Genomic DNA, 26,261 nt, shown 5'->3' with positions numbered 1-26,261 from the left:
CTTATGGTAGGCCAGATGGGAAAAGAGATGCACGGGCAAATATTGTTTCAAGATGAAGGAGAGGAAAACAAGGAGGCTGACATGTAACATATCAAAGACTTATCCAGGCACTGGGAAGTTGAACATGAATCTCAGGGCAGCCCAACCTCTTTAAAGATGCAAATTGCAGTCAAACACAGAAAACAGTAAGGTTCTGTTTATCCTTTCACAAAGGGTGCAAACTGCTAATCAGGCTCCATTGCTGGGCTGGCCACTTTGTTTATCAATAAACAGGAAGACAGTTAGACTATAATTTTCCTGCCTAGTACTGGTAGCCAAAAGGAAATGCTGGCAGCTTGGTAGTACTGAGTTCCAGTTGCATCAAAACCCAATTATTATTGTAATAATGTATGGGTGTTTGCAAGTTGCACAGGCGTGCTACACATGTCCCCAGAATCATGTGAAACATATTGGCAGAGAACGGGCTTGGTGATACACGGACTAAGGGGAGCTGTCAAAATAGGCTGGTCCTCCAAGGGCTCAGCTGTGGAGTGTTGTTTAGAAACACACACGCTGGAGTTAACATGGCAGATATGAAAGTCTTCTACATGTTAATACAACACAACAAAAACATGGCTTGACTAAAATCAAACAACACATAGACTCTGAAATGGGAAATTTGATTGGAAAATGCTATAATTGCCACTACAAGCTCTGTTACCACAGAATACTTGTACACCCTTTAAAAGAGATGTTCAGAGTTATTTTCATGTCAGTGGAGCTCCCTTCCTAAGATACTACAAGATCTCAAACCTAAAATATAGTGCAAGATCCCAAATCTAACATGCAATAAAAATTTAATCATATGTGTGTTTAGGCATTCGAATTGCCCAAATCATGACCTTAGTTCTTTGTTTCATTTTGTCTGTATAGAGGCACTATAAGAAATTAAGATACACTCCAAGCTTCATATAGCTTCCAAATAGGGCATAGGGGCTTCCCTGGTGGTGCAGTGGTTGAGAGTCCGCCTGCCGATGCAGGGGACGCGGGTTCGTGCCCCGGTCCGGGAAGATCCCACATGCCACGGAGCGGCTCGGCCCATGAGCCATGGCCGCTGAGCCTGCGGGTCCAGAGCCTGTGCGTCCGGAGCCTGTGCTCCACAACGGGAGAGGCCACAGCGGTGAGAGGTCCGCGTACAGCAAAAACAACAACAACAAAAAAACAAATAGGGCATAACAAATACAAAGGGACTATAATTTCCACAACACAATGCTTCTACTAATGTTGAAATAATACATGGGCGAATAATAGTTTATCATTATACTGACCACATGTAACTCACTTATTCATCAAATGTTTGCTGAGCACCTACTATGTACCAGGCACTATGGTAAACTGCAGGGTATACAATGGCACCCTCTTTACAACGCTGACAGTCTAGCAGGGAAGCAGACACAGGACAAGTCATTACATTAAGGTGTGATGACTGTTATAACAGGGTAGGTGAGCGCCCAAGCAATCCTTACTGCTGTGTCTGACTCTCCAAGGAACCAACCCACAGCTACCTACCCTGGCAACTCGAGGTAGGGGACTGTGGCTTAACTCTGCTCGGGCAATACATGTACAAGTGAAAATCTGGCAGGTTCTGTATAGCTCTGTTAATAAGTCTCATTAGCAAGTGTAGTGGCCAAAAGTGCATCATAGGGTATGAACTGCCTGGCTTCCCTACTTGTTAGCTGTGTGCCCTTGGGCAAGTTTGTTAACCTCTCTGTATTCCATTCTCCTTGTAAGTCAATGGGGATAATAAGAGCACCTCTTTCATAGAGTTTTTGAGAGCATGAAATAAGTTACTCCAGGCAAAGCAGTTAGAAATAGTGCTGATACACAGAAAGTACTATGTACTCACTAAATGTTCTCCAGTATGGGTCTTGGACCACCTTCAGCACCACGGTCAGCTCCAAGAGGCCTGGTCCTCTTTGGAAGGGCCGAGCTGGAAAGAATGATTGTGGGAAATTGCCTTCGGCCCAGGCATGGGCCAAAATTCAAGGAGGCCGTTGTCTTCCAGACCACTCAGGAGAAGGTGTGATAATGCCTGTCCCCCACCTGACCCTCAGAGTTGAAGATGGATATATGCAGTATGTCTCCTGGGGAAATACGGAAAGACCCAGTCACGGCTCTCAGTCCAGAGCGCCATGACTGCCCTGACCACTGGGAGGTCTTGATCTGGTTCTCCCTAACCTTCTTATGACGGCAAACTTGGGCACTTCATACCCAGTTCAAACTCGCTTTGCTCTCACAGACTCCTTGGAAGAGTTTTTTCATTTATTGGCCCTGTCTACTCTGCCTTCTCCCATGCATCTATCCACCCACAGCTCTAGGGAAGAGAAGCTCTTGAAACCCCCTGTGCTGTGAAAACCTGCACCAGTTGGGCCAGACCATCAGCCTTCCCCTGCTAGTAGGGAAGGGGGGTTAGATGGTGTGGATAAAAGGCTTAGTGGAACAGCCTATTGGTGCTCAACCCTAGCTTCACTCTCCTATGCTGTATTGGAAAAACTGGAGGAGTCTTTCAGAAGCTCATGTTTATCTGAGGCCAGCCCCTTGGCTCATCTTTCTCTTTTGGTTTTTGCTCTTCTGACCGGTGTCTAGGAAGGTCTTTTTGGTCTTGTTATCTGGAGCTAATCAATACTTTGCCCAAGAATATGCTGCTGCTTAGACTAGATCTGGCTGGGAATTCAGAGCACAAGTGCTAACTTTTGGAGGTTAATTTTTTTTTTTTTTTTTTTTGCAGTACGCAGGCCTCTCCCTGTTGTGGCCTCTCCCGTTGCGGAGCACAGGCTCTGGACGTGCAGGCTCAGCGGCCATGGCTCATGGGCCCAGCCGCTCTGCGGCATGCCCCCGGACCGGGGCACGAACCTGTGTTCCCTGCATCGGCAGGTGGACTCTCAACCACTGCACCACCAGGGAAGCCCTGGATAGGTTTTTATACCAGAAGCTTTAAGGATCAAAAAGAATTTACAGAGTTCCTAAGCACAGTTCAGCTCTCCATACTGTTCCCACAAGACTCACAGACACCCCAGTTCCCAGTGAAGAAACCTCCCAAGCTCTCAAGTCTTTTTTAATAAAAGCAAGGTCCCTGGGAGAGGAGCCTTCCCATCCTAATTTCACTCCCCTACTGCAGAGGAGTTAACTCCCCACGCCCTGTATACATTTAATCATTCACTTCACATCAGTTAGCTTTCTGCCTGTTGGGAGACTACACCTCTTTGCTACTCTACTAATTTATTTCAACTAAAGTGACAGCACAGGAGTATTTAAAATTTAACCAAGTGGGGGCTTCCCTGGTTGTGCAGTGGTTAAGAATCCGCCTGCCAGTGCAGGGGACACGGGTTCGAGCCCTGCTCCGGGAAGATCCCACATGCCGTGGAGCAACTAAGCCCGTGCGCCACAACTACTGAGACTGCGTGCTGTAACTACTGAAGCCCACACTCCTAGAGCCCACACTGTGCACAAAGAGAAGCCTGTGCACTGCAACTAGAGAAAGCCCATGCGCAGCAACGAAGACCCAACTCAGCCAATAAATAAATAAATTAATTTTTAAAAAAAGATAAAAAAAGTTTAACCAAGTGGATTTGTGTATGCGTATGGTAAGTGTAAGTAAGTGGTGGTTTAGAATCTACATACGTGTGTGTGTGTGTGTGTGTGTGTGTGTGCGCGCACCCACGTGCACAAAAGGAAGCCAAATGAGAGAGCACAAATTAGAGAGAATACGTAAGCTCAGGGTAGAAAAAAGGTTTACATCTGTGTGGCAATTAAAGGCATTACAGGGGCTTCCCTGGTGGCGCAGTGGTTGAGAATCTGCCTGCTGATGCAGGGGACACGGGTTCGAGCTCTGGTCTGGGAGGATCCCACATGCCGCGGAGCAACTGGGCCCGAGAGCCACAACTGCTGAGCCTGTGCGACTGGAGCCTGTGCTCCGCAACAAGAGAGGCCGCGATAGTGAGAGGCCTGCGCACTGCGATGAAGAGTGGCCCCCGCTCGCCGCAACTAGAGAAAGCCCTCGCACAGAAACGAGGACCCAACACAGCCAAAAATAAATTAATTAATTAAAAAAAAAAGATAATTGGTGACCTCTGAAAAAACAAAACAAAACAAAAAAAAGGCATTACAGAGGAACTCAAGAGTTAACTGGTTTAAAATGATGAGTGTCAGGAAATCTATTTACATTAACTGAAGATTAATAATAAGCCAACAACCTTGACTGATATTCCATGTTTCTTTTTTTTTTTTTTTTTTTTTTTTTGCTGTACGCGGGCCTCTCACTGCTGTGGCCTCTCCCCCTGCGGAGCACCGGCTCTGGAGCACAGGCTCAGCGGCCATGGCTCACGGGCCCAGCCGCTCTGCGGCATGTGGGATCCTCCCAGACCGGGGCACGAACCCCTGTCCCCTGCATCGGCAGGCGGACTCCCAATCACTGCGCCACCAGGGAAGCCCCGTGTTTCTTAATGAGCAACTCACACTTGCAAATGCGATGACTCCCGGGTTCTGCAGAGTCTGACAGGTAACTATAGGAGTTCCTGGTACGAATTACTGTTTGTGAAGAGTACTTAGAAAGGGGCTTATTGTGGGGTACAAAGCCGTACTCCCCTCATCTCTGCGGTGTTGCTTCCAGCTGTCTCTCCACAACCGCAACCCTTTGGTCCTTACGTATGTCCTGGTATCCAGGATGGGTGGAGGGAGCTGGAGCAATCAAAGAACACGGCCCAGTCGGGGTGATCCTGTGGGGTTTCTGAAGCACCGACTGCTGCTTAGGAGGCAAATAGCTTCGCCTTGCTTTTCATGATAGAGGGCGGCTTCAACAAAATGGCCTAGGTCCTGGCAGCCCAAGGTCCTCTGCATGCAGAGCAGGTTGTAGGGGAGGTAGCTGCTGCTCCAACCCCCCACCGACCAGGGGCTCCCCTCGACTGCTGAGGGCACCTCTCCTCAGACACCCCAGCCCCAGCCCCGGGCCATCCTTCTCCCTCTGTTTAACATAAATGAGAACAGCGTTGTACATGGGGTTGCTCAGGACCCAGACCCCAGCCCAGCGCTTCTCTGCTCTGAGCTGTTGCAGGGGAATGCCTTCACAGCGTTGGCCACCTTCCTCCATCCTTTTCTTACTCCCTTTCTGTCAAGTACCCAGCACAGAAATACAAAGTAAAAACCTATTGCTTAGCTGCTTAAGAAAGATAATTTTCTCTTTGTTTTCCTGAGGAAAAAAATAAGTAAGATCTTTCTAAGATAGCTGTTTCTAGCCCCCTAGTGTTAAGAAACCTTTGAGGGAGCTTGAAAGAAAAAGTGGTATTTTGCTGTCTCTAGAGTCTTTTCTTTGTCTACCATAGTTGAGGGAGAAAGTTAAAAAAATAGCAAAACTTGAAAACTCCATGACATTTAGAGCAAAAACCTATCTGTGCCAGCATATTACCCTGAGAGTCAGGAATCTAAAGTACGAATCAATACCAGTAAACCCTGGCATTCCAAGCAATCATCAGTGACTTGAACTGATGCATCAGACTCTTGGCCAGGGGTACAGCTAAGACAACTGCTATTTAGGTATTTATGAAATATTCATACAACACTTGTTATGTGCCAGGCACTGCTCTAATCACTTTACAAATACCCATTTAATATAATTCTGTTGTGGTAGATATTATTGTTACCATTACTACCTTTATTTTACAGAAGACGAAACCGAGGCACAGAGAGGTGGAGTTATTTGTCCAAGGTCACACGGTTAGGACAAGATGATGCCAGAATCCAGACACCAGAATCCGACTGTCTGTCTCCATAGTCTATGTTCTTGACCATCAAGTTATATTCCTCTACTTGAAAGAGACATCTCAAGGAACATGCTAAATATCCATTCCCCTAAATTTTCTAAGCTTTTTTTTTTTTTAAATGACACCTGCTTTTTTCTTTTTTTAAAGCAATATTTCTATAGCACTTGCAAGTTTACAAAATGCTTTTCTACTTGAGCCTCACAGCTGGCCTGGTGGTGGGTAGTGTAGGTTTCATTATCACCAATCTCATGGGACAGATAAAGAAACAGAGGCTCAGGAGATTACAGGACTCAAGTTCCCTGGGTAGACAGTGTTAAAACTGGGAAATTTAAGTGAGCCATCTGTTGTCAAGCTCTCTACCCTTTCCACTGAACCGGGTTGCTGGTCTCAAGTCAAGCTGCCCGTGAGTGACATCCCAGATCTTACTAAGTTAAGTTCCCTTAGAAAAGCCTTCCTCGAATCACAATTCAGAGTTCCTCCTTTGGCTTCCGGAAGAATCAATGTAAGACACTCATGATCTTAAATTCCAAATATACTCCTGCTCTTTACAAATCAAATTAGGTAAAAATCAGACTATGTATAAGTTGCTTCTGTCCTTCAGAGGGGAACCTTCTCTCAGGAACTATTAGAGGGTGTCCTCACCCAAACAGGGAAACATACCCAGATATAAAGAGTCGCATAATCCAGGATATCCAACCCAACAGAGAGGCAAAGGGAATTCCCAGGGTGGTGGGAAAGGAGAGTTCAGGATTCCAATTATGCTGCAGGCCTGAAGGACAAGTCGTTCAGACTTGAGGGGATCAGAAGAGTCATGGAGAGATTTCTCCAAGAAGATGAAACTAATAAAATACCAGATGCTTCTAAACATATTTTTTATTTATTTTTATTTTTATTTTTTTCTCTTTTTGCGGTATGCGGGCCTCTCACTGTTGTGGCCTCTCCCGTTGCGGAGCACAGGCTCCGGATGCGCAGGCCCAGCGGCCATGGCTCACGGGCCCAGCCGCTCCGCGGCATATGGGATCCTCCCAGATCGGGGCATGAACCCGTATCCCCTGCATCGGCAGGCGGACTCTCAACCACTGCGCCACCAGGGAGGCCCTTTTCTAAACATATTAAGAGGAGATTTAGACAATTAGTGAAGATGTGGGTGTTGAATAGAAAAATAAGCCAGGGGAAAAAACAGATAATTATGAACTCCAGGGAAAACAACAGGCTGGCAGAAAAGGAAAGGTGGGGACTTCCCTGGCGGTCCAGTGGTTAAGACTCTGAGCTTCCGAAGCAGGGGGCGCAGGTTTGATCCCTGGTCGGGGAACTAAGATCCCACATGCCACACTGCACGGCCAAAAAAAAAAAAAAAAAAAGGGAAAGGTGATCAGTTTAATACTATGTGACTCAACTTTAATACTTTTTACACTGAATACCTACCAATCTCATCAAAGTTACATATAATTGTATTGGGACAAGCGAAGGATGGGAAAGGGTCCCATGTAGTGGGGACAGGGCGGTAGCAGGAGGGAAAGATAACGCCCACAGCAGGGAGTCAGTATCATGCCTGAAGTTGAGAAAATAATTCAAAAAGTGTATTATGTAGAGATATGGGAATAAATGCCACAAGAGTAAGCTAGAAGAGATAAAAGGGATTATCTCTGGAGAAGGGAGTGGAATAATGATTAGGGGCTGCTTTATTTTACAGCGATTTGACTCTTTATAGGTAAAAATAAATTTTACACTAATTGTTTTAAGTTTATAATTAAAAAATTTTAAAGGATGGGTACTTTACTTTTGGCAATATGGCAGACTACATTCTCTGAAGGGCCGACAGCTATAAAATGGATACATTTCAACAAAAGTACTTTTTAATGCATTGCTGGGCTCATAAGAACATAAGGACCAATGTAAAACAACAACAACAACAACAAAAAATGAATTCTGATTTATGAGGAGTCAGAAAAATAAGAAAGCTAGGAACCAAATACCTATATCAGACCTGGTATCAGGATACTAGCCTGAGATCACTGCAAAGCTGAGGAGAATAAACAAAGACTCCAGATTAATAATAACCCTGACTCCCAGCAGAAGCAAACACAGACTCTCTTTAGAGGAAAATCTTCCTACTCTAGGCCCTTGGGATTCCCAAGAAATAATTCCAATCAATATGGGTTCATACCATGAGTATGAGTCACTGAACAACAAAAAGCAATTTAGATGCAAAAATATTGAAATTATCAGATTCAGAATGTACCAGATATGAAAAAGAATCAAATGGAAGTTCTAGATATGAAAAATATAATCATTAAAATTAAAAACTCAGAGGATGGGTTAAATAAATTAGACAAAACTGATGGGACAATTAGAAAAGTGTTGATTAGATATGAAGAACTAACCCAGAATGTGGCAGAGAGAGACAAGGAGACAGGAAACATGAAAAGATAGGAAAAGACAAGGAGGATAAAACAAACATTTCCTAATATGTCCACTTGGCATCTCAGAAGGAAAGAACAGAAATGACGGACTAGAAGTGATATCTGAAGGGCTAACAGTAGAAGTTTTATAGAACTGGTAAAAGACATGAGTACACAAATACACACAAAAACCACTTACACCAAGCAATAACTACTCAATATTTTAGCACAACTTCAGTACACCAAAGACAAAAGATCTTTAGCACAGCCAAAGAAGAAAAGACAAATAACCTAGTTTTTAGATTTGACAATGGAGTTCTCAATAGCACTAATAGTAACCAGAAGGCAATGAAATAATATCTTCAAAGTTCTGAGAGCAAATATCTGTTGATCTAAATTTGTCTACCCACGCAAACAATGAAGACATTTCAAATAAACAATAACTATGAGAGTTTACTGTCAACAAACCTTCGCTATAGAGAAATTCTGAAGGGTGAACATCAGGAGAAAGAAAGATAACCCCAGAAAGAAGGTCTGGGATACAAGAAGGAATAATGATCAGAGAAAGTGGTAAAATATGTAGCTTAATCTAAATTAACAACTGTACATATAAAATAATGATATAGTAACAATGTAAAATTCATGGGATTAAAAAGAGATAACTGAAATGTTTGTTAAAAATAATATAGGGCCTCCCTGGTGGCGCAGTGGTTGAGAGTCCGCCTGCCGATGCAGGGGAGACGGGTTCGTGCCCCGGTCTGGGAGGATCCCATATGCCGCGGAGCGGCTGGGCCCGTGAGCCATGGCCGCTGGGCGTGCGCGTCCGGAGCCTGTGCTCCGCAACGGGAGAGGTCACAACAGTGAGAGGCCCGCATACCGCAAAAAGAAAAAAAAAAAATATATATATATATATATATATATAAATTGGTGAGGGAGATGATTGAATTTAGAGCTTTCTAAAATTCTTGTTTTGTCCAGGAAGAAGACACAGGTTAATTTTAGGCTTTGTTAAGTATACTTGGTAAAACTTCAGGAGTAACCAATAAAAATTAGAAACACAGCCATAACTTCTAAACTAAGAGAGGAAAAAATGGACTAAGGAAATAAATCAAAAAAGTCAAATAATCTTTAAAAGGCAAGAAAAATTAGAAAAAGAGGGAATTCCTTGGCAGTCCAGTGGTTAGGACTCTGCACTTTCACTGCCACGGGCCTGGGTTCAATCCCTGGTCGTGCAACTAAGATCACATAAGCTGCGTGGTGTGGCCCCCCCTAAAAAAGAAAAGAAACATAGAACAGGCGAGAAAACTGGGTCAAATATAATGGCATATTTAAATCTAAATTTATTAGTAACTATATTAGAAGTGGGTTAATGTTCCAGTTAAAAGACACAGATTGTCTACATGAATATAAAACTTTTAAAACAATAGGAGATATATTTAAATCATAAAGATATGGAAAAGTTGAAACAAAAGGCTGAAAACAATATACTGGGGAAATACTGATCAAAAGAAAGCTGGTGGGGACTTCCCTGGTGGAGCAGTGACTAATAATCTGCCTGCCAATACTGGGGACACGGGTTCGATCACTGGTCCGGGAAGATCCCACATGCCACGGAGCAACTAAGCCCGTGTGCCACAACTACTAAGCCTGCACTCTAGAGCCTGTGAGACACAATGACTGGCCCCACGTGCCACAACTACTGAAGCCCACGTGCCTAGAGCCCGTGCTCTGCAACAAGAGAAGCCACCTCAATGAGAAGCCCACACACCACAACCAAGAGTAGCCCCTGCTCGCTGCAACTAGAGAAAGCCCGTGCGCAGCAACAAAGACCCAATGCAGCCAAAAAAAAAGAAAGAAACTTGGTGTATTCTTATCAGATCACATAAACTTTAAAGAAAAAATCGGACTTCCCTGGTGGCACAGTGGTAAAGAATCTGCCCGCCAATACATAGGACACGGGTTCGAGTCCTGGTCCAGAAAGATCCCACATGCCATGGAGCAACTAAGCCCCTGCGCCACAACTACTGAGCCTGCGCTCTAGAGCCTGCGAGCCACAACTACTGAGCCCACGTGTCACAACTACTGAAGCCCGCATGCCTAGAGTCCGTGCTCCACAACAAGAGAAGCCACCACAATGAGAAGCCCACACACTGCAACGAGGAGTAGCCCCCGCTCTCCGCAACTAGAGAAGGCCTGTACGCAGCAATGAAGACCCAACGCAGCTAAAAATAAATAAATTTATTTAAAAGAAGACTGAAATATAATGAAAACAAAGCAGTGTTGTTAAAAATAATAATAAAATTAAAAAATAAAGAAAAAAGCATTACAGGGGATGAAGAGGGTCAGTGCATAATAATAGATAATTCAATATATGAGGAGGATATAATAATTTTAAATTTGTATACACCTAATAACATAGGCTCAAACTATCAGCAGCAAAAATTGATAGAACTACAGGGAGAAATTGGCAAATTCTCCATTGGAGGGTAACTTTCAACTAGCCTCTTAATTATTAATATATCAAGCAGATGAAAATCATTAAAGATTTAGATATTGGAACAATATAATTAACAGGCTTGGTCTAACGGAAAATACACAGAACTCTGCATCTAGTAAACAGACAATATACATTCTTATTAAGTATACATGAAACATTTACAAAAATGGCTCGTGTAATAGGCCATAAAGCAGAACTCAATAAGTTTCCAAATATCAGCATCATTCAGATCACATTCTCTAATCATCATGCAACCAAGCTTGAGGTCAGCAACAAAAGAATAAATTAAAAACCTCATATACACTTAGAAATTTAAAACTTCTAAGTCCCTTCTACTCAAACTGTGGTCTGTGGGCCACTCTTGATCCACAAACTCTCAGCATGACCATGCCACCAGGAGGTTAGGTACAAAACAGGGAACATGAGTTTAGAAACCTCTATAGCACTTGACATTGCTGCAATACCCAAGCAGCATTTAATTTTTATAGCAATTCATTTTTATTGTATTTTATACAAGCATTGGTCCACAGTAGTTTAGAATTTTTTTAAAAAATGAAACAAAGTAACAACAACAAATAAAAATAACCAAACTGGTTCTTCACCACAGAGAGTTTGGGAAGCTTCTTTGTATCTCACGGCTCAAGCAAGAGATCAAAACAGAGATTAAAAAAATACGGAGAACCAAATGATAATAAAAAGTATGCACTCTTATAGACCTATCTTGTTAGATTACAATTTATTTTTTTGCCTGTCTCTCCACCACCCTTTGGCTCCTCTGGGTTGGGGACCACGCAACCATCTTTGTTCTCCTCCTGCTTGCCATGGTGCCTGGTCGAGTAGGCACTCAATATTTAGTTAAATATTGAGTATTTAAAAATTTACATATTTAAACTTAAATTTTAAATAAATTTAAATATTTACTCAACTAAAACAGCAGCTCTGGAACCCTGCCTCTATCTATTTTACTCCTACCTTCTTGGCCTCATCCAGTGTCATGGAGATTTCACCAGAAATCTGTGCATTACTTGGCTGATTTTCACTGTGACCCAGCAAGCAGTGGTTTAGACAGCCCTGTATCTCCTCATGCATTTAACAATGAAAAGGAGATGATAAGAGGGTAGTGGAGATGGTCTTTCCATCATCCACGCTTGGAAAGGTGAGCTGGTAGTGCCATCCTTGACATGAAGGAGCTGCTTAAACACAAATTGGATTAACCGGACAGGATTAGAGCCTGCTGGAAGGTATTATATACTTATAAACTGCTCTGTGGAAGCTCCTCTTGTTTTCATTACAAGCCCATACTCCACAGTCAGTCAAATGAAATATGGAATTAGTCAATTACTAAAAAAGAAATGAAATATCTAAAATGAAGTGACTAAGTTTTAATAATGCCAAGAAAGTTGAATTAGGCAATAATAGCTCAGTTTAGCAAAACCATAACTAGATCATTTGAAATGACAGTTTTAACATGGTAAGAAATAAACTCACTGAAAAGGGTCTCTATTCTATCTCCTCCATCAAGAGGAATAATATTCAAACAAAAATATGATTAAGAGGTGACTTCAAGAAAGGAAAAATAATATGAGCTACGTGAGAAGTTTCAGACTTATCTGGACATTTCAAATGAATTCAAGTCCCTAGGTTTAAATGCATTAAAATCCCAAGACACTGAAAGAATCTGCAAACGTGAACACGGCACTCCTGTAGGTAATCTTTGAGAAACTACGGAGCATACAAAGGTGACAAAAGATAAAGAGAAGCCAAGGCACTAACTTTCTGAGAAAGGAGGAAAAGGTGAGTTATTATGGAATATGCCAGCAGGTGAACTTGAGGCTGATTCCTGGCAAAAATTCTAACAGGTTCAAATCTGCCATTTAATCAGCCTGGACCCTGGACAAAACTTTGCTATAAGGAGTAAATGAGATAGTTAAAGCATTTATTATAGCACCTCTTACATAGAAAACTCTCGGTAGATGGTAGCTACTACCATTTTCGTCTCTCCAGCACTTCAAAGCAAAGGTGGGAACAACTAGGTAGTACTGACAAGGGTTCTTCAAGATCACATCTCATCTAAGTAACCTCATTTTTCTGGCAAGGTGGATGTATGTGGAGAGAGAAGGTATTGCTAGACCCTGTAAATCAGGAAGGTGTCTTCATTTTGAAATGGCATTAAATAAAATCTCTTATACTATTCTTGTGAAAAGACTGGATTTCAGGAGAGTTAGGTGACTGAATAACCATATTCACAGAACTGCTTCATGAACTTGACCTCTCCATGCTTGTTTCCTTATCTGTAGAAGGAGTATTACTTACTTGGTTGTTACACAAATTAAAGCCCTTAGAACAGTGCCTGGCATTTAGTCACCATTATATAAATGTTTGTTAAGTGAACTCGAACAGAAGTTTCTAGTGGCATGCTTGCACAGCACTTGGCTCCAACCTCTTCAACATTTCTATCAGAAACTTGTTAAATTTTTCTAGTGTGCTGGTCAAATTCTCAGATGGTATAAATGTTGGATGATGAAATCAAAATCCAAAAAGACATTGACAGGCTAGGGCTATGAAATGAAATATATGAGATAAAATTAGGGAAAAAGTGTTTTATAAGTACTAGCCTGAACTCTCTGTGGACAAGAAAGGGAAATTTGGTTGACTCCAAGTTCAGCATACATAAAACAGTATGTCTGGCAATTAACCCAGTAGTGGTTAAGAATCTGTCTTGCAATGCAGGGGACGCCGGTTCGACCCCTGGTCGGGGAACTAAGATCCCACGTGCCGTGGGGCAACTAAGCCCACGTGACACAACTATTGAGCTCGCATGCCGCAAACTACAGAGCTCGCGCACCACAACTAGAGAGGAGCCCACACGTTGCAACGAAAGATCCCGAGTGCCACAACTACAACCTGATGCAGCCAAATAAATAAATTAATTAAAATAAATAAAGAAATTAATTTAAAAAAAGAGAGAGAGAACTGCTGTGCTCTGTCTGGACATAGACACCAAGATGGCGGGCACAACTTGCCCATCATAAACTTTTCTCTCCCCTGCCCCTCCTTAGGTTCCTCCTCAGTAGTGGCTCTGGGTATAAGGATGGGCTTCAGAACACAGATAAACACTAAGGAAATATGAGGTAGGAATGAACCATATTTTGAACTCATCTGGGTAGCAGGAAACATCCTCAGGTGGGAATAGGAAGATAGCCTCAAAGTTTGTGAAGAAATATAGTTAGAAGTTTATCAGGGTACCTAATGGCTCACTGTGCTACAAGCTAAAGTAAATTCCCCTCTAATCATGATTACTACAGGATTTATCTAATCTATTTCCTATAGGAAATCAAGCTACTCCCAGGCATTTTATCAAGCTTATTCCTTGTAATAATCCCTACCCCTGACAAAAGAAGATTTTGTCATCCCACAGTACAGATAAAAAATTGAGGCAAAGAAGTAACGTGAATTGCCCTGGGTCACACAGAACTAGAATTACAACTTAGTATCTAATCTGAGAGTGCACTACATGAGTTTTGGAAGGGAGAATACTGGAATCATATTATGTCCTTCAAGAAAAGCCCTATTTACCTTAATCTCTGCGAGAAAGAAGATTAATTGCATTTTCCTTGGTGCATGCCAAAGATGTTGAGTAGACGCTTTAGATTCCACATGTTTATTCTAATCCTTTCCCAAACACTTGTAAAGCCTTGCTTTGACCATTAGAAAGATGCTGTAAATTAACTTAAAAAAAAAAAACAAGGCAAATATTTGTTTGCTAGAATCTCCAAGGAAAGCAATTAATCAAGAAAGTTGTATAGGACAAGCACGCTATTTCAGGTCACCTAGGAAAAGAAACTATCCAAATAGATATAAATCCAGACGGCCAGCTCCTTCTGTGCCACCAGTCCCGCAACCCATTCCCAGCCCAACCTCATTGTCTAGGGACTGGATAGATGAAGGTTGAGGGAAAGCATGTGTTTAATTTTAAAAGTTCCATGCAAACATCAGTTATTGTTCAAATAATTTATGTATTTCACCCCATTACTGAGCAAATCTTTGTTCATTATAAAAACCTAGAAAAAGAAGTTAGGTAAACCAAAATCAAACAAAAAGCACCCACTATGCTACCACCCAGTAAGAACCTTTTGTACCTATTTACAAATTGGGTATTTTCTACGACTCATTTCTCTGATCAGGCCATGAGAAAATCAGCCAAAAGCTGCAACCTTAAGGTTCTGTGTGTAGTTTCTCTTTAATTAAGGAGGGAAAATGGTGACTCATCCATTGAAGTCTATATTTTATTTTACTGGCACTTGTCCCAGAAGAGATAAGGCCACTACACAATATACCTGGCAGTAAAAAAAAAAGAGATAAATTCCTAATTCCATCTTACTGGTCTGAAAAATGTACACCACAATTCTAGGATTAAGTCATTTACCCAAACCAGCAAATATCACAGCCAAAATGGATTGAGTGTCTACCTCTCTCTCTCTTTTTTTAAGTGTGTATCTCTTTATCTACACACACACATAGTCACATATACTGAAGGCCATGATTTTAAATATATCTTGGCTGGATTCTTCCTGTCTCTTGGAGAAAAGAAACATACACACTCAGAACCCACACAAGGGCTGGTCAAGAACACATCGATAATCAGAAAAAGGTGAGTCCAGTAGACTCTTTCCAAACAGTGAGCAGTGCTACCAGGAGAGCACCACATTTCAATTCAGTTCTTTTTTCCATCATAAGGAAGAATCATGACATTACCTTTTTGTTCACAGCCACACCATCCTCACAGTCAAGTACTGCACAGTCCACATTCAGAGAGGGAATCTTCTTGATTTTCTTTTCATCATTTCCAGGAACATAGAGCACTGCCCTTCGGGGAATGTATTTGTGATTGGGTGAGGAACTGTACCCAAGCCTGGACACATCAGCTGCCAGAGAGGCTTTCCTGCAGAAGACATAATTAGAATTAGTCAAGAATAGAATTCATTTACAAATTTTTGAAAAACCTTATTTTAATACAAAATGAAAACAGAAAACATGGATAATTTTTTTAACTTATGGCAGAACATAATCACACATAACAACTAGGAAAACAATAATAACAGAAATAATCAAGCAACAGAATGTCATTTTGGCTGAGGTTTAAAAAATATATAATACTGTTTACTGACACAATCTTCTGAGAAAAGAAGGAAGGTGTAGCTATCTCTTCTTGGAAAAACACTTCCAGCATTAGTGTGCTATCCAGATAGCATCCACAGAGAAAAAAGTAAAGAAATTTACATCCAAAAGGTCCTAAAGAACCATACTATCTACAATTATATGAAAGTAAAAAGTAGAAAATGAACAATCTATGTAAACAAAGTCTATAGCTCTCTCCCTGACAATGAACCTTTTTAAGTAGACAAATAAGTGATTCAAGTTCAATTTTAACAAGAGACAAGGAGGGCTGGCTACTTCTTAAGTCAGCAAAGACCATTATTAGCTCTGTAATTATGGGCAACTTGATTGCTGGAAACTTCAGATTCTTCATCTGTAAAACTAATACTCATGTTGCAGGTTGCTGAGAAAATTAAGTTAAAGGAAATAATGCACATGAAGCCATCAGCCGGAGCCTGGGGGTTATTAGCTTGATGTGGTAGGTGGGTGTAGCGGGAATGGCAGCCACTGCTGCTGTTCTTAATGGAGAAACTCTAGCTGTCAGTAGCCCTGCCAGCTCGTAAACTCTGCTCTCTCCCCCCTTCTCCTACTGTACTAAGTTTAGCCTCCCGTGGAAATAAGAGGAGTTGGCCACAAGCTCCCTTGGCTCACCGAAGCCCTCTCCCCTAACCTGGTCCATAGTCTGGTCCCGTGAAAACCACATTTTAGCCCATAACACATGGCAAAGGAAGATGAAATCAGCTTTCACAATCAAGACCAGTTACATAATTTGAATCACCTGTGCAAAATAAAAGTGCAGCGCCCTTGTTCAAAATTTATTGGGAATTTCAAGATGGCAACAGAAAAACATCACACAAAGCACCAGACCCTTCTAAGCATAGGGCCATCCGTGACAGTGAAGGTCACACATCCATGAAACCAGCCCTGCCCATAACAGATGGAGCTATTCGTCATGAAAATGCCAGTTAAAGAAAGGTGAAAGCCCCAGCAAACTTGATAACACCCCACTGTTTTACTCCCCCAGGGTAAACAGCATCATCCTTTCAAAAATATGCCAGCTGTATTCTTCAATGAAAGCTCTTGACATTTAGTAGTTATCCTGTGTTAATGCCATCAAATATTTTACACAGTTGTTAACATTTTGCCATGATTAGTGTGCCTTGTGACAATGTATCTCAAGGAAAAATCAGCATCTTTTTGGTGGCCTATCAATTTTGTTAAGGGCCCCCTCATTCCTTTTTGAAGCTAACCTTAATTAAATCTAAAATGTGAGTCGAAGTCTTATTTTTCCATAACATAAGCATTGTGCTATGTGAGATATGGTGACATATAGATGGGTTTTAAAAGTGTACATATATTACAAGACATTTATCTACTATTGATATTAAATATAGTATGGACAGATACTTGGAGAATTCCCAAAGTATCTGTCATTGTTTTATATTGATTAAAAATATCTGATTTACCTTAAAAAAGAGAAAATATAATGATGTAATAGCAACAACCACATTTTACTTATTCGTACTGGAAACCAGAATTTGCAACATATCCATTTCCTTTAAAATCGTAAAAATGCAATTAAAAGAGATGAAATTTTTATTTACCAAGAAATGCTTAAGGCAAAATCACTCCTCATGAGGATTTGTTGTAACTGCACATGTAAAAGCCAAAGAGACCTTCATTTCATGAAAACTGAGATTTCCTCCATGCGAAATAGCTTCTGACTGCCAATTTGGATCCAGCCACTGTGATCTCCAAGCCACACCACCTGAATCTCAAAGCCTGAGCCACTCAGACATGGCTGACAGGTCATACCACTGTCACATGCTAATAAGCACTAGAACAAATCATTCCTAGGATGTTTATATATGATGTGTAATTTTCTAAAACAGATGATCATTTAAAAAATCTTCTGCCACTCGTAAAGATGTTTCTGGCTTCCCATATAGTCTCCTATAATCACTGAAACATTATTTTCCTCTTATAATCCCCTGCTCAAAAATTGTCAACAGCTCCCCATTATCTACAGGATTAAAGCTCAGTCTCAGCTGAGAGCCCTTTTCTCAATTTATATCCCACTATTCCCATGTTGCAACTATCTACCCTCAGAAAATTAGATTATGACTGTCCACAATATGCTGTATTGTTTCCATTGTACCTTTGCTTCTGCTCGAAAAGTATTTCCCCTAGGTTTGTTTGAAACTTACAGATCTTTCTAGCTTCACGGTTTATTTGAAACTTACAGATCTTTCTAGCTTAGTTCAATGTCCACCTAACTGCCGAGTCTTCTTTGACCATTCATCTTTAGACTCTCTCATCTTTAAAAACAGCATTTATCACTGGTAACCAAACCAGAACCAGCAAAGGACTGGCTCTGCCATCATGGCTAAAGTTAATCAAGGGGCACATGCATTCTGGAAAGCCAATGGATGCTACAAATCAAGACACTTTAAAAAGTTTCCTGCTTTTTGACCCAGTAATTTCAAGTAATTTGACCCAATTCTTTTTGGGAATTGCTATAGATTAAATGTGTCCCCGCCAAAATTCATATGTTGAAACATAATCCCCAGTATGATGGTATTGGGAGGTGGGCCATTTGGGAGGGGACTAAGTCACAAGGGCAGAACCTAGGAGAATAATGCCCTTATAAAAGAGACACCAGAGGGCTTCCCTGGTGGCGCAGTGGTTGAGAGTCCACCTGCCGATGCAGGGGACACGGGTGCGTGCCCCGGTCCGGGAGGATCTCACATGCCGTGGAGCGGCTGGGCCCGTGAGCCATGGCCGCTGAGCCTGTGCGTCCGGAGCCTGTGCTCCGCAACGGGAGCGGCCACAACAGTGAGAGACCCGCGTACCGAAGGAAAAAAAAAAAAAAAAAAAGAGACACCAGAGAGCTCCCTAGCCCCTTCTGCCATGGGAGGACACAGTGAAAAGGCTGACATTTATGAACCAGGAAGTACATTCTTATCAGACACTGAATCTTCCAGAGCATTGATCTTGGACTCCCCAGCCTCTAGAACCGTGAGAAATAAATTTTTGTTGTTTATAAGCCACTCAGTCTATGTTATTCTGTTACAGCAGCCCAAATGGATTAAGACAGGAATCTATCTTAAGAAAATGATCAGGAATAGGGCTTCCCTGGTGGCGCAGTGGTTGGGGGTCCGCTTGTCGATGCAGGGGACACGGGTTCATGCCCAGGTCCGGGAAGATCCCACATGCCGTGGAGCGGCTGGGCCCATGAGCCATGGCCGCTGAGCCTGTGCGTCTGGAGCCTGTGCTCCGCAGCGGGAGAGGCCACAGCACTGAGAGGCCCGCGTACCGCAAAAAAAAAAAAAAAAGAATCCACCTGCCAACGCAGAGGACACAGGTTTGAGCCCTGGTCCGGGAAGATCCCACATGCTGCGGAGCAACTAAGCCCATGTGCCACAACTACTGAGACTGCGCTCTAGAGCCCACAAGTCACAACTACTGACCCTGCATGCCGCAACTACTGAAGCCCACGTGCCTAGAGCCTGTGCTCCGCAACAAGAGAAGCTACCGCATTGAGAAGCCCGCGCACCACAACGAAGAGTAGCTCCCACTCGACACAACTAGAGAAAGCCCGTGCACAGCAACAAAGACCCAATGCAGACAAAAATAAATAAGCAAATAAAAGATTCTTCTGCTTCTGCACAGTTTTTTCCTATTTTGCACATTTACCAGAAAAAGCATCACTCTTTTAAAAAAATCCTTTTATAATAGGCTTAAAACAAACCAATAAAATCACCTGAAAGGTCTCAAGTGGCAGCATAATATGGTGGAGAGTATAAGAACCACCTATATGAGATTGTTGATATCTAACCATTTTGGCCTACAAAAATGCTAATTTTATGTGGTTCACGCCAATATTGTGACTGGCAGTCAGAAGATGGGGTGAGAAGCAAGCAAGAAATGTCAACTTCCTCTTAGGTGAGAAGCAACATAATAGCTATCTCATACAGGGGAGAGCTCACCACAGGCAGTAAAGCGGTATGTACGTCCATAGCTACTATGATCATCTGACACCTGTCACCCACGTGTGATGCTGGTCCGTGTAGACCAGCATCAGGAATCTTGTTGGACACAAGTGTCCTCAACTAGCTCACAAGCTCGCCGAGGGAGGGGAAGTCTTACGTCTCCCCCACGTTGCTTACCACAGGGTCTTGCGGACAAGAGCACAGAATTCCTGTTACCTCGTTACCCAACCAACGCCAGCTGTCCAGAAGTGGGTATGTGAGACTGATCTGCAGCCACACTGTCCTTATTCTTCTTGGGCAAGAGTCAGGTTTTAGTGGTGATTACAGGCAGGAGGTCATTTTTATTCCCTCTCTCCTTTGCCATCCTGGAAGCTTTAACCCAACCCATGGCCTGGTGCTTCTCCTTTGTTTATCTCCTCCGTCCTGTACATACAGATGACGTCCTCGTTTGGGGCCTCGTTCACCTTCACCGAGATGACTGCGGAAACCTCTGATTTATCCTCACTGCCTCCTCCTTGTTCTCTTGTTCATACATTCAGTGAGTACTCAGGAAGCATGCACTGGGTGACCTGCGCAGGGTCTCCACTAGCACACCTGGCAGGTCCCTTTGGGCAAATTAGAGAAAGGTGTCCCCTCGAGCCTGCCAGCAGGTGGAAGGGCAAAGAGGTGCCGCCTGCTCCTGAGGGGGCAACTTTGATGCGTAGAGGAGAGCTGAAGCTCAGCCCCACGTGTGGCCTCTGTAGGCACCCTGATCAGGGCACACCCCGTACAACCAACCACATGAGATGGCCCTGACCGGCACTGTGCTGAGCACTGCGGGGAGGCGGCCCAAAAGATACAGGTCAAGTCCAGAAGGTCCAGGGAGGAACACCCAGAGGATGGCCTGCAAGCAGCTCAGGAAGGCTAAAGGTCTGCACAGAATGAAGCTGCAGGGAGAAAGATCAAAGGCAGCAAGACTGTTTGGAATACTAAGGAGGAGAAGGTGTAGGGGGGTTTGGGCTTCAGGTCCCGTTGCAGACTCTGAGGTCCCCGAGGGGGCTGTCACTGGGCAGATGGCAGGAGCCCGTCGTGGCTTCCCCAAGCCTCCCTCCTCCCGTACTGCTGGCGTGTCCTCTCCTTCCCCCATCTCCGGCTGTTTCAAAATCTGTTCCCTACTGGAGTTGTGTTCAGCACTGACTACTGCGTATGAATACAATTGCAGTAGGTGCAAGATCTAACTTATTTTAGTTTATCTTACATATTTGGAGTTAGGGCCTCTTGATAGTCAACATGTAAATATATTCAAACAATATGCAAAACAGGGGCGTAAGATGAGTTGAAAAAAATCTGGTAGCCTTATGGTGAGTTCTCTCTACAGAGGGACTTTTTTTTAGATAAGACATCCCTTGGCAGGTCCAGGGGCTCTTCTGGCTGGAGGTGGGGGGTCCCTCCTGGCCTTGTTTGGGTCTTCTCCCTTTCCTCCTCCACCTGATACTATTTATTAACCATTTATTCCACAAGAGGCGGAGCTAGTCCCTAATACTGCTAGGGTTCTCCACCTGGGATTCAATATCACCACCACCTGGGGAGCTTTTAAAACTTGTCAATTCTGGACCCCACCCAGTGCAATCAAATTAAATTCACTGGTAATAGGGCCCAGGCTCAGTATATATATATTTTTTCTTTAGCTCTCTAGGTTCTTTCCACTTAAGTGAGGGGTTGCTATAGACCAGCACCATTGGTCTCTTATCTGTTCTCATGTGAGACTCTCCCATGTCTCATGGGAGCACCTAACATCACCATGTGGGAAGTTGTTAGAAATGCAGAGTCTAAGGCCCCCACCCCAGTCCCACTGAATCAGAAGCTGCATATTAACAATCTCCAGGGGACGCTTATCTCATGAAAGTCTGAGAATGCTGTTCTAGGCTGACTCAAACTCAGGGGCATAGTGGCATCACCTGGAGAGCTTTCAAATATACTGATGCTGAAGCTCAGTCACAGAAATTCTAAAGTCATTGGCCTAGGGCAAGGCTGAGGCTCTGGAACTTAAAAGCCCTCTAGGTGATTCAGATGTATAGCCAAGTTGAAGGACCACGGAACTAGATGATCCCAATGTGTAGCCATTGCCCTAATGCAGGAAATTTTGCTCCAACGAAAACTTCTCTTAAGTGAGTCATGTGTTACTATTATATACAAGTAGATGCTACGAAAGTAATAATAAAGTCATAACTGAAAATGCAGCAAACTTGGAAAAAATCCATGTTTAAGGAAAAGTCTTTCTGATAAAAAAACTGACAAACTGCCAACAATATTTGAAATAGCAGCAATAATTAACTAAGCTAACGTCCATTTGAGGATCTGCCATTTGATATGTGACTTCTCATCCAAGCTAGTGGTTTCTTTACTTAGCTGATAGCTAGTACAGAGGTCTCTACTTTGGCTGCACATTACAATCACCTGGAGAACTGAGAAAAAGAAAAAAACCTCAGGCCACACTCCAGCCCAATTAAATCAGAGCCTTGTGGTGAGTCGCAGGCATCAGTGAGACTTCAAGTCTCACTGCAAGCTTCAAGGGAGACTCCAAGGTGCAGCCAAGGATGAGAACCTCTGCACCATGGTTTCAAAGTACCACCGAAGTGTCTTACTGGTCCTAGAAAGGATCTAGGATTGCTGGACTTTAAAAGTTGCCAGCACGTAATCCTACCATATTTAGGCAGGGGAGCTGGGTACCAATTTTGCAACTTCCCACTAATGAAGTGACTGGGAACGATAACTTTGAGAGGGACGGCAGTTTTCCTTGCTTGGAAGCCATGATGCTGTACGTGCCCACCCACTGAATCAGTTGCCATCATGGCAGGGCTTGGAAGTGGTGGTGGGGAGAGGGTGAACACCAAGAAGTCCTTGCTGAGCCTGTAGTTCAAACTAGATGCTTAGATCAAGTCTATAGTGAATAGAAGGAAGTCCGCTAATTTCCAGCTGCTTGAGGGTCCACACCTCAAGCTCCCAGGAGGCAGAGTGAGCAAGGACAGGGCACGTGGAATCAAGGAAGTCCCTGCCAGTAGCAGGGACTAAGCTCTTCAGATGCTGAGAGGAGCTTGTGGGGGGAAAGCATGAGTGATGAAACTGGGGAGTATGCTGCCTGGCTCCCACTCTTGAGGAACTTTCTCTTTGTCTTCTGCAGTGAGGGATATATTGGGTTAGCCAAGAAGTTAGTTCAGGTTTTTCGTAGGATGTTACGGAGAAACCCAAACAACCTTTTTGGCCAACCCAATAGCGCCAGGGCTAGAAAATGCTCTACCCTTTACCCAACTTAGTTTCTCATGACCGGTGAGCCCTGAGGTAACAAAATAGTTGCATCAGAGGAGTTTTGCTGAAGCCAGTACCAGTGCCTCAGGTTCAGGTATTACACTGCTGAATCTTATCCATTTATGTATTTTCCAAAAAGTCACATTTCCCCGTAGGTGGAGCCAGTGTAACTTAAATTTACAGCTTCCACAAAAACCACATGATCATCTCAGTAGATGTAGAAAAAAGCATTTGACAAAATCTTTTATGATTAAAACAGTCAACAAACTAGATTTGAAGGGGAACCCCCAAATCCTGAGTAAGGACTAAATTGAAGGCAGTACAAACAGAATCCCAATTTAACAAATATCAATCCGTCTAGCCTCTCGTTGGCTGAGAACTCTCCAGTGCTCCAGCTCCAGCTCCAACCTCATGCTGTTTTGCTTTTGAAGTTCTAATGAATTCATATTCCAGGAAGAGCCCTGTATAATCAGACACTTTTACAAATGCCGACCCAACTCACGGTTGGCTTACTTAACAAACCTATTTTTATTTAGGTGAAATGTGTTTACATAGCGATTGGAGTTTTAAAAATAGCAATTGGGTTTTAATGTTAACTCATATTTAGTTCTTGTTAGAAAATCTGAGAGGCTTTTCAAAATACATTGGTGAGGGACTTCCATGGTGGTGCAGCGGTTAAGAATCCGCCTGCCAATGCAGGGGACACGGGTTCGATCACTGGTCCGGGAAGACCCCACATGCCGCGGAGCAACTAAGCCTGCAAGCCACAACTACTGAGCCCACGTGCCACAACTATTGAAGCCCACGCCCATGCTCCGCAACAAGAGAAGCCACCGCAGTGAGAAGCCCGCGCACCGCAACGAAGAGTAGCTCCTGCTCGCCACAACTAGAGAAAGCCCACGCGCAGCAACGAAGACCCAACGCAGCCAAAAATAAATAAAATTTTAATATATATATACATTGGTAAGTTGGGGAAGGGAGGATTTTATGTCAGCACACACAGGTCAGGAACCAGGGCGTGTTGGCTAGATGCTGCTTTCGACCCCAGATCTGATTCTAGTTTTCACTAGGTAACAAGTGATCACTAGGGGGGCAGATCCTTGGGAAAAGCACAAAGATAAACGAGTCCCTGAAATTCTCAGGCAGTGACCACTCAGCCCTTGTCAGGTGGCTGAGGCACTGAGGGGCCAGAGTCCGTGCAGAGATGGGGAGAACGTGACCACATGGAGTGGAGAGCACAGGGGGCTTGGGGTATGGATCAGCCACTGCAGACCAAGTACTTCCCGTGTCCTGGGAACCACCATGTGGGGTCACACTGCCGCCTCCCTAGGAAGCAAGGGCTACAGGAACTTGGCATTAGAAGAACTTCTGTCATATTCAGTGAGAGGGGACCTAGCCCTGTTCTCAGGGGGCTGAAGTGGATTCTCCTCCGGGTCTCCCTCTCCTCCCATCTTAAGTAAGAGGTACCCTTTCCCAGGGCCTCACAGCACCAGGCACTGAGGACCTGCACCACCTCTGGTGAGGCAGCCAACAGGCACCAGCAGGGGCTGGAGTGAGACCTGCTCTCCTAAGCCTGAGGTCAGGATCGCAGGCACCTGCATGGCCAATGCAGCACGCTCCAGCTCCCTCCTAGGCCCCTGTGGATCCCCCCGTGGGAGGATGCCTGGGTTTGCTTATCAGGATCCTGCTGCCTGGCCTGGCTCTTGTGGTGGTCAGCATCACACTGGCTGCTACAGAACTTGGGAGCATTCCCACGGCTTAGAAACTTCTGCTCCTCAGCCGTAACCCCCAAGTAGCCAACATACAAGTAAGTCTGAGTTTGCCACACCCCCCGGTGATTCACTGCTGGCCATGCCCTGTGGGGGCAGATGCTCAGCTGGGCTGGTTCCCCTGCCCTCAAGCTACCTGCCCAGATTCTACTCCTCTCCTCTGGCCCAGGCAGCTGAGGCTCCAGAGGGCCCCAGTGCAGGGTTCCACCCAAGTTACAACCAATGCAGATAGAGAAGAAGCTTGCCAGAGCCCAGGCAAACATCCAAATCCAGGGCTTGGGAAGGCAGGTGGGACTGAGGGTGGAGGCCTCAGCTGATCTCTCTTCACAAGCAGCAGAGCTCTCTGAAGCCAAGGCCAGGTGGTATATGCTGTACAAGGTCCAGGGACCCTAACTGAGGACTCCACATCTTAGCCTTGAAGCTGATACTTGGCTCTGAGATGCTCTTGCCTCACCCATGGATGACCCTCAGCCAGCACCATATTCTGGAGGGCTCAGATGGAAACAGGGAAGGTCAAGGAACTTCCAAGTTATTCCCCTTGTCACATTCATGCTATCACCATAAACAAAAATGTATTGACCCTGTAAGTTCTGGGCCTAATACTTTTTTTGAATTATCTAAATGGCAGTCCAGACTTAACCAAGTGCAGAAAAGAACTTGATTCAGGGGCTTCCCTGGTGGCGTAGTGGTTGAGAGTCAGCCTGCCGATGCAGGGGACACGGGTTCGTGCCCTGGTCCGGGAGGATCCCACATGCCGCGGAGCGGCTGGGCCCATGAGCCATGGCCGCTGAGCCTGCGTGTCCGGAGCCTGTGCTCCGCAACGGGAGAGGCCACGACAGTGAGAGGACCGCGTACCGCAAAAAAAAAAACCAAAAAAAACCCCCATAGAACTTAATTCAGGACTTTTCATAATGTCACTCTTAAATTCAAAACTGAGTTGAAAAGCAATTGTAACTACAATAATGATTTAGGCAGGACAATTAATTCTAAATCATTTTAGTACATAATACCATGATGATTAATTTTACGTGCCAACTTGGCCAGGCCACAAGGTGCCCAGATATTTGGTAAAACATTATTCTAGGTGTGTCTGTGAAGATATATCTGGATGAGATTAACATATGAATCAGCAGACTGAGCAAAGCAGACTGCCTTCCCTAATGTGGGTGGGCCTCATCCAATCAGTGGAAGATACCAAGTAGGCCAATTCTCCCCTGAGTAAAAAAGGAACTCCTCCTGCCTGACAGCCTTCCAGATTTTCCTGCCTTGAGACTTGAACTGAAACATTGGTTCTTCCTGGTTCTCAAGCTTGCCAGCCTTTGGACTGGAACTTATACCAATAGCTCTCCTGGGTCCCCAGCTTC

At 43.8% G+C, this 26,261-nt stretch overlaps 1 protein-coding gene across 2 annotated transcripts in view; it reads right to left on the bottom strand.

Annotated features, from left to right (window-relative positions):
• Positions 1-26,261, bottom strand: part of CLYBL (citramalyl-CoA lyase) — a 238,735-nt gene that overhangs the window by 81,857 nt on the left and 130,617 nt on the right. For both annotated transcript variants that reach the window (XM_060079889.1, XM_060079888.1), the window contains exon 2: positions 15,450-15,636. In XM_060079889.1, coding sequence (XP_059935872.1) covers positions 15,450-15,636 — 187 coding nt within the window. The remainder of the gene's footprint in view (positions 1-15,449; positions 15,637-26,261) is intronic.

This window comes from Mesoplodon densirostris, chromosome 17 (assembly GCF_025265405.1).
Source record: "Mesoplodon densirostris isolate mMesDen1 chromosome 17, mMesDen1 primary haplotype, whole genome shotgun sequence".
Taxonomy (NCBI): Eukaryota; Metazoa; Chordata; class Mammalia; order Artiodactyla; family Ziphiidae; genus Mesoplodon; species Mesoplodon densirostris.
This window is presented reverse-complemented; position numbering and strand designations above follow the sequence as displayed.